At 39.1% G+C, this 14,874-nt stretch overlaps 1 protein-coding gene and 1 non-coding gene across 2 annotated transcripts; one reads left to right on the top strand and one right to left on the bottom strand.

Annotated features, from left to right (window-relative positions):
• Positions 1-322: 322 nt before the first annotated feature.
• LOC122697816 (placental prolactin-related protein 1-like) lies at positions 323-12,340 on the top strand. The gene is made up of 5 exons (XM_043908814.1): positions 323-377; positions 7,229-7,428; positions 9,602-9,691; positions 11,376-11,555; positions 12,167-12,340. The coding sequence occupies exons 1-5, from the start codon at positions 323-325 to the stop codon at positions 12,338-12,340; spliced, it is 699 nt and encodes a 232-aa protein (XP_043764749.1).
• On the bottom strand, positions 4,655-4,765 carry LOC122697960. Its single transcript, XR_006342280.1, has one exon. It is a non-coding gene; the product is annotated as a U6 spliceosomal RNA (small nuclear RNA).
• Positions 12,341-14,874: the final 2,534 nt, after the last annotated feature.

The following is a 14,874-nucleotide window of genomic DNA, read 5'->3' as shown; positions in this document are numbered from 1 at the left end:
TAAAAATATTACGATGCTAAAATCCACAATTGAGACAGAGAATAGGGTAGGGTAGGGTATATACACATTCAAAACTCTCCATTGTTTAGTGCATCAGGCATCAAGGACCAACCTCACTGAAGTCTTTCTCTATTGCTCAACCTACAGGTACCACCATGGAGAAAGAGATAGCTCTACTCCATGGGCAGTTGAACCCTACTTTTATGGCCTTGTGGATTTCCTTAAGAAGCATTTGATGCAGTGGATTTCCTCCATCCCATCCCACTGGCTGATTGCCCACGGTCAACAGGACTCCTCTCCCTGGGATCATTCCGCAATCCCCATGGCTCTAGCTCCCAGCTTCCGTGGACACCAGTGGACTTACAACCCTGTCCGAGGTATGAAAGGCAGCAGCATGGCTTGTCTATGTGGTTCTCACTCCGTTCAGATGGTCACAGGTTAGTTGGTTCACTCCCCAAAGCTTCAAATGACTTCCCCATTCCAGTGGACAGCCATGGACATGGGGTCTCTCCCCTGTGCTTCAGCTGCACCCCCAGGTGCAGGCTGGTCCCACTTGCTCTCCTCCTTCTTTCCCCTTCTTCCTCGTCCCTTCTTTCCTTTGTCCTACTGAGTTCTGTATGGATCCGGACATTCCTTCTCAGTAGTCAGGGCGTCCTGCCAGTATTCACCTGGTCTTCTGTGAGAACTGCTGCACCTTTAGATGTTGTTGATGCATCAGTGGAGAGAGGTGTACCCCACTTCCACCTGTCCCTCCGTCATCTGGTCCACCCCCATTTGTACACGTATTAGAAATGAGTTTCCCTTTCTATTAAGTAACACTGCCATCACCACACATGTTTAACTTTTGCTTTTTGAGGAGAACACAGATAAGTTCCACTCTCTTCAGTTCATTCAGTCGTGTCCGACTCTATATGACCCCATGGACTGTGGCAACACAGGCTTCCCTATGCGTAACCAACTCCTAGAGCTTGTTCAATCTCGTGATTAGATTCCATGATTAGATCATGAAGCTCAAATATTAGAACCTCTGATCTTATTATTTTTCTATACATGAAAAGTATGTAACCTTTAAAATTCTCTCCCTATTTGTCCTACCCTCCAGTCTTTGGCAATCATTTTTCTACTCTGAGTTCCATCTTTTTTTTTTTTTTTTTCTGAGATTCCTTATGATTGAGATCATATGGTATTTGTCTTCCTCTGACTTAGTTCACTTAGTGTAATGCCCTCTAGTTTCATCCATGTTGCCACAAATGGAAGGAGTTCTTTCTTTTTCTAATGGCAAAATAATATTTACCTATATATGTCACATCACATTGTTTTAATCCATTCACCTGTTGAAAGATACTCAGGTTGTTCCTATACCATGGCTACTGTGAATAATGCTGCAATGAACATAGAAATATAGATCTCTCTTTGAGACAATGGTTTCATTTCCTTTGAATATATATCCAAAAGTGGGATAATGGATGACATAACAGTTCTCTTTTAAATTTCTTGAGGAAACTTCACAGTATTTTTCCATGGGAGTTGCACCATTATGCATCCCTACCAACAGTGCATAAGCACTCCTTTTCCTCCTCATCCTCAATAACATTTGTCATTTATTACATTTTTGGTACTAGCCATTCAAACAGGTATGAGGTGATATCTCTTGTGCTTTTGATCTGCATTTCCTTTGATTATTAGTGATGCTGAGCATCTTGTCATATACCTCTTGATCATCTATATGTCTTATTTGTGGGAAAATGTCTATTCTTTAAAGATGTAGCATACATTATGTTTACTATATTCCAATACAAGAAACTCAGTTGCTTACCAATATATTTACAACAAACTATTCAGAAAGTGGTATAAAGAAAATAATCCCATTTACTATTGCATCACAAAAAGATAAAACACTTAGAAATAAACTTAAGCAAGGTGTTGAAAGATTTTATGCAAAACCTTTAAGACATTGATAGAAATTTTAAAAAGAGTTAAAGATATGTAAAGTTAGGTTGTCTATTCAATGTGTTTCTTGAGGTAGGACTTGTATTACTATAAACTTCCCTTGTAGAACTGCTTTTGTTGCTTCCCATAGGTTTTATATCATCATGTTTTCATTGTTCTTTGTTTCTAGGAATATTTTGATCTCCCTTATTTCTTCAGTAACCTGTTTATTATTTAGAAATGTGTTGTTTAATCTCCATGTGTTTTTGTTCTTTAAAGTTGGTTTTTTTTTCTATAGTCGATATCTAGTCTCATACTGTTGTGGTCAGAGAGAATGCTTGATATAATTTCAATTTCCTTAAATTTACTGAGGTTTGATTTGTGACCCAAGATGAGGAAAATGTTCCATGTGCAGTTGAAAAAAAGTGTATTCTTCTGCCTTTGAATGGAATGTGCTGAAGATATAAATTAGGTCTGTTTGCTCTAATAGTTCTTTTTTGGCTTATGTTTCCCCATTAATATTCTGTTTTGATGATCTGTCCATTGGTAAAGGTGGGGTATTAACATGCCCTAATATTATTGTGTTACTAACAATTTCTCATTTTGTGTCAGTTAGTGCTTACCTTATGTATTGAGTTGCTCCTATGTTGGGTAGATAAACATTTAAATTGTTATGTCTTTTTCTTGGACTGATCCTTTGATCATTTGGTAGTGTCCTTTATCTCTTATAATAGTTTTTATTTTAAGGTCTATTTTTTCTGATATGAAAATTGCCATTCTGGCTTTCTTTTGATTTCCATTTTCATGGAATATCTTTTTCCCTCCTCTCACTTTCAGTCTGTATGTGTCTCTAGGACTGAAGTGGGTCTCTTGTAGACAGCATATATATGAGTCTTGTTTTTGTCTCCATTCATCCAGTCTGTGTCTTTTGGTAATAATGGGAGAAGATAATAGCAAATAAAACAACTGATAAGGATTGCTTTCCAAAATACAAGCAGCTCAAACAGTCAATCATCAAAAGCAAAGGCAAGAGCTGCAAAAATAAACTAGTGAGACCACATCAAACTCAAAATCTTCCACATAGTAAAAGAAACCATCAATGAAATGAAATGGCAATCTATGGAATAACACAAATATATTTGCAAATCACATATTTGGTAAGGGCTTCATATCCAGGTATATATAAGAGACTCATGCAACTCAGTAGCAAAAGAAATCAAACAACCCAAATTATTAAATGAGAAAAGGAAGATTAATTGTTTTGAAAAATCTGAAGATTAGACTGTAGATGACAGACACTGTAAGTTTTTCCTTCCAAAACAGAAGCCTGTGTCTTCCTGGCATTGCTTTCTTTATCTCTAATCACCTGTTTGGTGATTGCAATTCACAGTATACATCCTTCACTCAATAGCAATCACCCTACACTGAGTTATATGTGCTAAGAATAGCCCTACTAATTATAAAAAACTAATAATTACATACTTAATCTTGAGGCATAAAAAATCCAAGGTGATTTTCAGAATTTTCCACTCCATTGTTTTCTACATTCTATTCAAAATTGAAACACATAGTAAGGAAAAATGAGTAAGAGACCTCAATAATACATGGGTAGAAAGTCATTTAAAACTGGGAGCATTACTGGATTATAATGGGGGCAATGCATTATTACTAATGCTATTGTAATTTTACTCCCTTTAATTCTCAGGTACACTAGGTTGATATTTATTTAAAATAGTAATACTAACATAAAAACACATAGTACTCAAGGTACAGTAGATTGAGAAAGACAAAGCTTATGAGGCAGGAAGTGAAATCACAGAAAATTAGCAATGGTATCAAAAGAAGGGGCAGTATTGCCTAGAAAGAAAGCAGAGTTCTCTAATTTTTGGAGATAACACGAACAAGCCAGATGGGAGCTAACCAGCTTAAGCCGTATACCAGAAACTGCACCAGAGGAAAATGCAGTTCATAAAAATACACTGATGCTAAACGCCAGAGTCCAGACAGTAAGGAAATAGAGTAGGGTACATGTAGATACTGAAAACTACTCAGAGAGGTAGACATGGAAGCAAATACACTAATGAGCATCAGAAAAATCAAAGCACAAAAGGGTCTGAAAAGTACATCGTAAAGAGACTTGGTAGTCTGATCAAAAGAATAAGAGAATCAAATTAGAAAACCAAAATAGAAAGACTTGTGCACATGATAGAACCAGAGAATGCTCAGGAGAGAAAATTTCAGACTTAGTGGGCCAGCAAAAGAAGCCTCCAACATCAGGAACAAAAACCCTGGGTAGGACTCATGACTGTGGGCTTCTGGGAATGGCCTCAGTTTCAAAGTTTGGGCGCTATACCGCCTAAAAGTGAACGCAGACAAGAATTATAGCTTGCTGTGACACTGAATTACAGATAATAGTGTTTGTTAGTTTACTTTTCTCATTCAAGTATAAAGTTAATGAATCACTAACCAATGATAATTGACACCATCAGTTTCCAATCAGATATTTTTTACTCATATAATGAATATCTGAACCTGATCAATGATCCCCAGTAACAGTTTCAATAATTCAATTTATTGATCTTTAATTGAAGGGTAATTGCTTTACAATACTGTAGTGCTTTTGGCCAAACATCAACATGAATCAGCCATAGGTATACCTATGTCCCGTCTCTCTTGAACCTCCTTCCCAACTTCCTTCCCATCCCACCCCTCGAAGTTGTTACAGAAAAATATGGAAGGCTTCACAAATTTGTGTGTCATCCTTGGGCAGGGACCATGCTAATCTTCTCAGTATTATTCCAATTTTTTAATATATGTGCCACCAAAGCAAACACACGAATAACATTTTAACAAAAAAAAAATCATATAGTTAAGTCTTCTACCAATAAATGATCAAATACATTAGGAATTAGGGTATTCTGTTATATTTACTGCCCCTTATAGAATTGAATTTCATAAGGTCCAAAGTTCCATGTAGGAATTAAGCATATATTTATGCATAACACATGTATACATGCACAGAAATATACGCAGACAAATATGCCTATGTTATACAAGCTATTATTCTCCTTGCCTGTCACAATAAGCTCTTTAGTTTATGAGAGAGATAGTCCCAAATTTCTCCAACTTATATGTCTTCTTTTTGAGAACTACTTCTTTTATTTTCGTCACCTAATTTTAAGTAACCATTTTCTTCTTAGACACATGCCCCTTTAAACTAACTAAGAGCAGAGGAAACCTCGTAAATGCTGATATCTTATCCTTCATTAAATTACCAATCTTCTGGTAAATTGGAAAAAGAATCATGTTGAGATCTCATTCAGGAGGATAAAATTCCTGTTTTATCAGTTCTCTTGTCCAAACTCAATTCTTGCTCACTTTAGTCTTATATTCTGCTTATTTACAAAGGACGGACAGGAAAAGTAATATTAAAATCACGCTTGCAAGAGTCTATGATTTTATGCTTCTGTTGGCCAAAGGTAGGGCCAGGAATAATTTCTGAAATATTACAATACATCATGGAAACATGAAGATCTGGTTCTACTATCAAAGAGGAGATGTTTGGAGATGGTTCGAAAACTGAGCCCCATGGGTGTCAGGATGTGCTCCCGACCAGACAGATGGATTTTCTCCCTGAAACGTCACAGTCAGGAAAGGCCAGGCCACGTCCACAGAGCCAGTGACGGGGTCCTGGGTGCTGAGCAGGTAAGATTCTTGTATTACCATTTGGAGATTTATTTGCTATTTTTCTCGAAGAAAGAAATGTAATGAGAAGACTCAGTTCAGTTCAGTTAAGTCATTCAGTCATGTTCAACTCTTTGCGACCCCATGAACTGCCGCACGCCAGGCCTCCCTGTCCATCACCAACTCCTGGAGTTTAGTCAAACTCATGTCCATCAAGTCAGTGACGCCATCCAGCCATCTCATCTTCTGTAGCCCCTTTACCTCCTGCCCCTAATCCCTCCCAGCGTCAGGGTCTTTTCCAATGAGTCAACTCTTTGCATTGTGTGGCCAAAGTATTGAAGTTTCAGCTTTAGCATAAGTCCTTCCAAAGAACATCCAGGACTGATCTCTTTAGGATGGACTGGTTGGATCTCCTTGCAGTCCAAGGGACTCTGAAGAGTCTTCTCCAACACCACAGTTCAAAAGCATCAATTTTTCGGCACTCAGTATTCTTTATAGTCCAACTCTCACATCCATACATGACCAATGGAAATACCATAGCCTTGACTAGACAGACCTTTTTTATAAAAGATGCATAAAAGTAGAAGAGCTGTCAAGGTGCCTAGAAACAAGGCTAGCCAGGAGAACCAGGCCCCCACACTGATAATTGTCAAAGACTTTAACGGTGAGTGTTTTATAAACAGAGCAGAACAAGTGGATAAAACCAATGTTCTAGGGTCATTGCTGTTTTGCAGTCAAAGACAAAATATTTTTCTCTGCAAGCAGAGTCATCACAGCTCCTGATATGGTCCTGGTTACACACATGCAGACCGAGAGCCCACAGGCATGTGTGACGTGACATCAGGAAGTGCACAGATGACTGTATTGGTGCCCAGTCTCCTCCATCTGCTAATAATGGGACCTGGGGAAAATTACTTGCCCTCTCCAAGTCATTACATCTTATTATAATTTGATCATCATAGTGAAGATGAAGGCTATCTCACAGGGTTACTGTGAAACACAAATTTTAAGATGTTTTAAAGCTTTTGGGAAAGTATCAAAGACATGCATGCGGTTACAAAGGTGAGTTAGTACTTCCAAGGTACATTGTTGTTTTTCTCTTTGTATTCTCTCTGCACTCAGTAGTAGCGATTAGTCAGTCATGTGTTTACCTTTATCCCAGTGTGATGGTAAACCACACAGATCAACTGGACTTTTCTTATCATTTCAGTGTCTAAAATTCAAGCATTAGTCGATGTAGTGTGAAAAAATTACAAACTCCTAGAGGGCCTCTCTGCTGAGAGCCTGCAGAGTCCCAACATTAAACTGTCTTAAAAGAATGGCCTAAACACTCTGGCTCAGAATTAAGTTCTAAATGTTTGCAGAGCACAGAAGTACTTCTGCGAGCAAAGCAAAAAAGCAGGGAGTAACCTACTTCTCCAACTATCTATCTGTGCAAATATCATCATCCATCTAAATTCACACAGAAGGCACTCTTTCTTCCCCAGCCCAGCTACTACAGCACCAACTGTTGCTCAGAGCAACAGGGAAAGAGAAGGCTTCCCTCCACAGGATGGATTTGATAACGTCAGGTGTCTAGATCATCTCAGAATGGCTCATGTTTTTACTTTAGCAGGGTCCTGCCTGCTCCTGCTGCTGGTCATGTCAAAACTGCTCTTGTGCCAAGGCAACTTATGCCCAACCTGCAGTCCTGACGTGTTTGACATCCCCTTGAAATCCCTTACAGACCTGTTTATTGATGCCGCCAGGCTCTCCCACGACTATCATAACCTTTCCACAATAATGTTCAATGAGTTTATAAGTACTGTGGTGGTGGTGGTGGATTAGTTGCTAAATCATGTCTGACTCTTGCGACCCCATGGACTGTAGCCCGCCAGGTTCCCAGAAGGAAACTTCGCATAAGTGACTGGGCCATACTGTTCTTTAAACAAGAGGGCTGCATCAGCCAAACTTCAAATAACACACTCTCTAGGTTAAAGATGCCATCAGCTCATAAGATGTGGAAATTGAAGAAAGGACCAGTTTTGTGAAATCTCAAAGATTCCTAAGAAGTGCAATAACTTTTTCAATTTCCTTCATTCATTTTCTTTTTTAAAATTCCAAAATAAATGATTTTGTATCTGTCAACTAGGAATGCCATAGAAGAATACAATGGACTCAGTGGAATAAACAACAGAAATTTATTTCCTCACAGCTCTGGGGGCTAGAAGTCCCAGATCAGGGCACCAGCAAGGTGAGGCTGTGGTGAGAACTCTTTCTTCCCAGGATGGCTTCTCCATGTGTCCTCACACAGGGTGGGGAGTGGGGAAGACAGACAGAGGAAAGGACACACAGACACAGAGACAGAGAGAAAATTTTCTGGTGTTTCACTTCATGGAGACACTAAACCTAATGGATGAGCGTTTCACCCTAAGAGCTCATTTAACCTTAATGGGCTTTGCTGGTGGCTCGGATGGTAAAAAATCTGCCTGCAATGGGAGAGACTTGGGTTTTACCCCTGGGTCTGGAAGATTCTCTGGAAAAGGGAATGGCAAGCCACTCCAGTATTTTTGCCTGAGAAATCCCATGGACAGAGGAGTCTGGAGGGCTATAGATCATGGGGTCCGCAAAAGTCGGAATCCTTTTCAAAGCACAGTACTTTGGCATTTGGGGCTCTAACACATGAATTTGAAGAACACACATTCAGTCCATAATACTACCTGACATAAAGCACTTTTAGGTGGGACTGGGGAAAAGGAAGCATGTTGATTTTCTGGTCCTTCAGTGTCTCTCTGGGCTTTCTTCTCTAGGCTCAGAGTTAATAGCCAATAAATGAGAACTGCTCTGCAGTGAACTGGGTGGATGGAACATGTTAAACAAAGCTGAATCCCGGTCACAAAAACAAATAATGATAGTTTTTTTAATGCTACAAGTTATTGTTTTAAGATTTGCAGTGAATAGGTTTCAAGCTACAATAGAAGGGGAGTTTACAATTGGAAACAATTATTCTCTTTCTGATGAAGGTATTTGAAAGTTGTATGTTAATTCTTTTAGGTCAATCAAGGAGCACACAATAGAGCAGACAGCTAATAAAAGGCGGTGCTAAAGGTTTCTATTAAATTTACGTAGTTCTTTGTAAACACTAGTTTTTGTTTCATCCTCCATTTTTGACCGTCCTTTTTTTTTCCCAACTCTTCCAAGTAATCTCTTTAAATGTTCGTAACTTCTGCTAAAGATTAGTTTTTCTCTATCAAAGTGTTAGTTAGATTTTTCTACTCTTGTTATTCTAAGTCCATTGCTTAGTATTCCCTATAACTTTATGCTATGATTTTCTGATGTACCATTTTGTCACCATAAACAACATTGTATTCTGCACCTGGGATGAACACTAATCTTTTTGGTGTGTGGATTCAGAAATAAGTCGAAGTCATTACTGTATTACTCCTTATAAGGGAATATATTGGCTCTGACCCACAGAGATTAAATGGTTAAATATAGGTGCACGCATGCATTCTAAGTCACTTCAGTTGTATCCAACTCTTTATAACCCTACTGACTGTAGACCAACAGGCTGCTCTGTCCATAGGATTCACCAGGCAAGAATACTGGAGTGTGTTGCTATATCCTCTTGCAAGGGATGCTCCTCACCTAGGGATCAAACCTGAGTCTTCTTATATCTCCTGCATTGGCAGGAATGTTCTTTACCGCTACCATCCCCTGGGAAGCACCAACTATTGGTACATATGTACTATATTTGGTTCAAATAGTTTAAAAATAATAATAATAATAAAACAGAGAAAGGAAAAGTTTAAACTTAGAAAGGTTAGATGTAAAATCATTTTTATATAGACAATGTATCAAAAAAGTAGGAAAAGAATGACTTTCAAATTTTATGATGCCCCCCCATTAAAAAAATTCCACGTCTATCAAACATGTAAATGTTCTGGTAATGGGTTCATCTACTGAATGCCCAACAACTCTAACTAATTGCCTGATCACTTTCAGGAAGGGCAAACAGTACTATATCAATGCCACCAAGAGCTGCCACACAAATTCCCTCCATGCTCCGGAAGAAAGAGAAAAAGCCCTACAGATGAACGTGAGTTTTTTACCTGGATTTTTCACCAAATCAAATGAGACAGTATCTGGGTAACCAGGCTTCAGACTATTAGAGGTTATGGTAACAGTACATGGAGGAAAAGGTGTAAGAACCGTAAGCAACTGAAGAGAAATTATATTATGCAGTTGATGAAGCATGAGTGAAATCAAGGGATGACTAACGATCTGTAGTAGCAAAGTAAATAACAGATCTATAAAGGGTCCATGCAGACAACTTTAGTTCGACCAATGCATTAGACACAGGATTGCAGCTATTATACTGTACAAAACCAGGAAATGAATGGGAACTTCCATGTGTAAAATATAAGATTGCAAAATTCATGAATATGTGAGAAACACACCCCAGTTTTGAGTACTCCTTGTTACTACTGACTCCTACTTGGGAGTTCTATACCGCACCACCCAGGCGATCACGTTTACTTTCAAGACTCTCCTGATTCTGCTTCTACTTCTCTGACACCTTCTTCATTCATCATTCTCAATGACTTCTCTGTCACTTTTTATTCTTAATTTGTAAGTCTCCCCCACAATGGCCTATAAAACATTGCTTTGCTTCTCATGGCCACAATAATTGCCTCTGTTCTGAGGACAACACAGTTTACATAGCAAGGCTCAATCATTTATGGCACCTGCAAATTGTCACCGTTATTGATATCCTGCATTATCCTTCTTACTAACATTATTTAAAATATTTTCACATGCAGTCCCCCTTAATAATGAGGATGATCAAGTAATGGAAAAAGGTCAAAGTGGAAGAAGAGGAGGGATTTTTCAATAAGCTTAAATTTAAAGTTTATTCAGAGTTACTACATGGCCATACATTTTGCTAAGTACATTATACGCATTACTATATTTAATCCTACTCAGTTCTCTGTTCTTTACCACTAAAACAGTTCATGGATGTAAAGAAATCAAGCATATTAATTAGAGATATTCAGCCCCCAGGATTTTCATGCTCAATTCTACTAGTAGTAGTGAACCTGGGGGGGAGGGGAACCCTCCATTGTGAATCCCACTGATGCTGTTACTAAGGACAACACTGCCATTTTCTGCCCCGACACATGTCAACAAGACAGAGTCTTCTGATACCAGCATGGGGGCCAGTGTTGGGATCAACTGAGGAAAGAAAGCCTGTTTAGGAATGTCATGTCTTCTTCATTGTCTCTTTGTTGTTATAGCATAAAACAAATTACCGATTGAAAATCAATATGAATGACTCATCTGATTCATTAATACGAAAGAATCACTGGGTGACAATGATGTGGGCACAGGTAGAATGCCTCTTTCCTGGGTCAGGTACTGCAGGCGCATACTGACTTGTCATAAAATACTTAGATTTCTCTCACGCAAATATACAAACATAAAAGAACTCACTGAGTGGTGGTAGAATTTCAGAGGAAAAAAGAAAATTCTTCATGTTATAAATTAGAACACATCAGAGAAATTAGTTCCTAAAATAACCTAGATTTTTAATAATTCAGAGAAGTGTGAACTAATAGCTTACATTTTATACTTTTGAAACTTTCACTATCTTTAAAAATCTCTGCATACACATAGGAATAACCAAAATTTTTTTAGGTCAGCTGCTCTGAGCAAAGATCACATGTTACCAAAACCACTGAATTATGATTATTTTAATGAGACTTTTTCTTCTGGTTGCTTAGAATGAAGACCTTAGTAAGTGGATACTCATATTACTGTACTCCTGGAATAGACCTCTGTATCATCTAATCAAAGAGGTGCAGAGTTTGAAAGAAGATTCAGATGCTATCCTATCAAGTGCCATAGAGAATGAGAAAATGTCAGACAAACTGCAAGGATTCATAGAGAGGCAATTTAGCCAGGTGAGCATCCTGCAGAGGGCTTTCTTGCTTTGTTCATGAATGAAAGAGGTGACCTCTGTAATGCATAAGGAGTTTTGAAATATCTCAGTTTTTAAGAAAAAGATTCATGACTTCTACATGATAGACTTCTACTACATAAAGCAGGAGTTTAGTCATTCATAGTGATAGATTCTACTGTAAAGGAATCAGAATTTCACTGCAATTTTTGTCATGTGAACACAATTCCACCAAAAGCTTGCCTCTTCCTAGGCACAGGTGGTTGAAATAATTTCAGGAGTAAGAGAACTGGAGAATAGAATTTTCAAGATCAGCATTTTCTTCAAAGTATCCCACGACATCTGCTATTGAAGTTCCATGTGTCTTCTTTCTCTGTTCTGCTCAAATCAAAGGATGGGAGTGGGAAGGAAGAAAAGAGAAAGTTAAAACTAAACGAGTTATGTTTCTACTTTTTAGATTCCTAATAATTTTCTCATTGGCCAGTTCCAAAATCCATATCTAGAGAGTTTTATGTTCGTATGTCTTCCCCAAATCTTAATTTGATAATTAGAAGCAAAAAAGATAAGCAAATACTAATAAAACACAAAAGAAGTCATTATCTTTTGGGTATTCAGATTATTTTTGCAGTCAGGCTGAAGATGTCGGAGGCTCGCACTTTCTGGTCAGGACTCCCATCCCTGACGTCCACCGATGAAGATAGGCATCATTCTGCATTTTATAACCTGTTCCAGTGCCTGTGCAGGGATTCACGTAAAGTTGACATCTACACCAAGATCCTGGCGTGCTGAATCCACAAAACGCGCTAAATCCACATCCATCCGATCCCGCTCTGAGATGGTCATAATGATCTATCCCATAGCAAGCTTCTTTGAAATTTACAGCTTTTCAATGCATGCTCTTTGAAATGGTTCTTCTCTTAAAAAAATAAATACAGACTCTGTAGAGATGTCAAAATCTAAGAGGGCAATTTGACAACACTTCATATTTTCATTTAATATAAAATCAAAAGAAAATCCACCCCTACAATTGAGAGAATGAAGCTCGTTTTAAAAATTAGTCACAAATAGCAGAAGCTGGCATTACAAATAAGACCATTAAGAGATTACATAACAATTAAAGCCAATTATTATGGGTCAAGTTATTACAATCAGAGAATTAGAAAATTGTTCATGGTTCTGGCCATGCTACCAAGAAGACGGAATCCTCAGGATTCTTTATTAAAGCCAGCCGCAAACTGTCAACCAACTGTCACAGTGTTACACCATACAGGATCAGTGCTTCGCACCTTTGTACAAATAGCATGAAGTTTACTGAACTGTCTGAAGATTGTTAGGATGCTGTCTTAGACCTTCTGGGTTTGCTATAACAAAATATCACAGACTTATAAACAGTGGAAATGGATTTCCACAGCGTGGTCTTGCAGGGTCTTTTCTGGTCACACACTTCGTATTGTCTCCTCACATGGGGGAAGGGCTCGGGAGCTCTGTGTGTCTCTTATATATAAAAGCACTCATCTCATTGAAGAGGCTCCATCCTTATAACTCCATCACCTCAAAAAGGCTCCACTTATGGGTATCATAACCATGGGAATCTGGATTTCACCATATGAAATTCCTGGGGGACACAGAGGTTGAGACCATAGCAGATAGAAACGTGAACCGGTTCCATCCTCCTCCAGTGGCTGTCTTCACCCACACTCCACTGCATCCTCATTTTCTGCATCACCTTGCAACCATTCCATACATTCTGTCACTCTGGGTTTCACAGGTTTCACAAGGCCAGGTCAGTCAAGTGTCAACTCCATCTCATATTCAGCCTATTCAATGTTTCCCTCTACCCTACTGAGGCCCAGGGGACCTACCAGGAAGCATCAATGTGTCCATTTCTGCAAGGTTCCTTCTCTCTCGCTCTCTGGATCTTCATTCCTTGGGCCATGTTGGAACAGAGTAGATGGTAACGAGATGGGAAAGTTCTGACATCACTGACTTATATGGCACTCTTGTAGCCTTCTCTTGGTCCAGATGGACTGATCTCAAGTTCCCCCTGACTGACAAGTGTTTCTCTTGTGGGGTGTCCTTGTGATTATCCAGGACACTCACAAGTTGGGGATCCCCAAAGCCATAGTTTCCTTTTTAATCAGGGGAAATGTTCTGGTACCCACAGCTCACCACCTGCAGCCGTCAGCACAGCCTCTCTGTTTCCCTCACTCTGCAAGCACCATCCGGAGAAAATCCAGTAGCCCACAGTCAGCTGCCTACTAGCTGACCCACAGGAAACCCATGTATCATAAACACTCTGAACCATTGAATGGCAGAAATACTGGTGTGCATCTGTCCCCTGCCTGGGGCTTCTGGACAATTGTCCAACTGGTCACATAGACACCGAGGAGATCAGAATGCTGGATTCAAAAACACATTTATCTGAGAAGTGAGATACCATTCTCTCTTCCTTTTAGAATAACTATCCTAGTCAGTAAGTATTTGGCTTTACAAACATGCCCTAGTAGGTCCCTGAATTATAAAATCCTCCAAATAGACTGAGTCTCTACTGAGACTGGAGCGATGTGACTGAATTAGGGTTGCTCAGCTTGTTCAACAGCCTCCAAGCCACCTGGGATGAGGGCCAATCTCTTGACTGGCTCTCTTAAGAAGTCAGTGATGTTGCTGGGCTGGTTGTGCAGCATCTTTAGGGCTTTAGCAGTAATTCCTAGTAAACAGAAATTGGGAAATCAAAAGGTAGAAGGGAAAGGTTGATAAAGAAGAGAGAAGGAAGAGAAAGACGGAAGGAAAAGCAGCAAAGGGAAAGTGAGTCAAGGCTTTGGGTGGTGAAGGATGAAATGCTGTTAGAACACTTTATTTTTAAGGACCCAAACATATGTGCTTTTTTTAATATCCAAAGAGCACATATCTCACATTCACTTTTATTTCCGTTTTCTCTTCTCTCCTCTTTTATCTGACATTGTCCTTTATATTAGGAGTATCCTTTTGTTGCTACTAAAGGTCATAGTTCTAGAGATGAACAAAGTTTGGCAACTCTTCAGGGCAGTATGCAGGCAAATTATCTTATTTTAGGCAAAGACACCTTTCACCCACCTACAGGAACACTGCCCATTAAAACCAACCTCTTCCTTCATAGCCAGGGTTGTTCTTGCCTGAGTCCTGCTCCTTCCTCTACCCGGGACGACCCAAACCTTTCAGAACATGACAGAATACTCTACCACAAAGCAATCTATCAAACCCTCCTTTGGCACCCTCATGCATGTAAAGTGTCTGCTTACTTGTATTTTCATTTGTTCTTTCAAAACGCAAAAGACCATGAAAAA

Source organism: Cervus elaphus, chromosome 7 (genome assembly GCF_910594005.1).
Source record: "Cervus elaphus chromosome 7, mCerEla1.1, whole genome shotgun sequence".
Taxonomy (NCBI): Eukaryota; Metazoa; Chordata; class Mammalia; order Artiodactyla; family Cervidae; genus Cervus; species Cervus elaphus.
The sequence above is the reverse complement of the archived record's forward strand: the minus strand, read 5'-3'. Positions and strand labels throughout refer to the sequence as shown.

Bases quoted from the DNA above. Each gene is read 5' to 3' on its own strand.
- LOC122697816 (XM_043908814.1), top strand. From the start codon at position 323: ATGGCTCTAGCTCCCAGCTTCCGTGGACACCAGTGGACTTACAACCCT. The intron at 378-7,228 runs GTATGAAAGGCA...TTACTTTAGCAG, and splicing joins GACTTACAACCCTGTCCGAG to GGTCCTGCCTGCTCCTGCTG. The intron at 7,429-9,601 runs GTGGTGGATTAG...ACTTTCAGGAAG, and splicing joins TTATAAGTACTGTGGTGGTG to GGCAAACAGTACTATATCAA.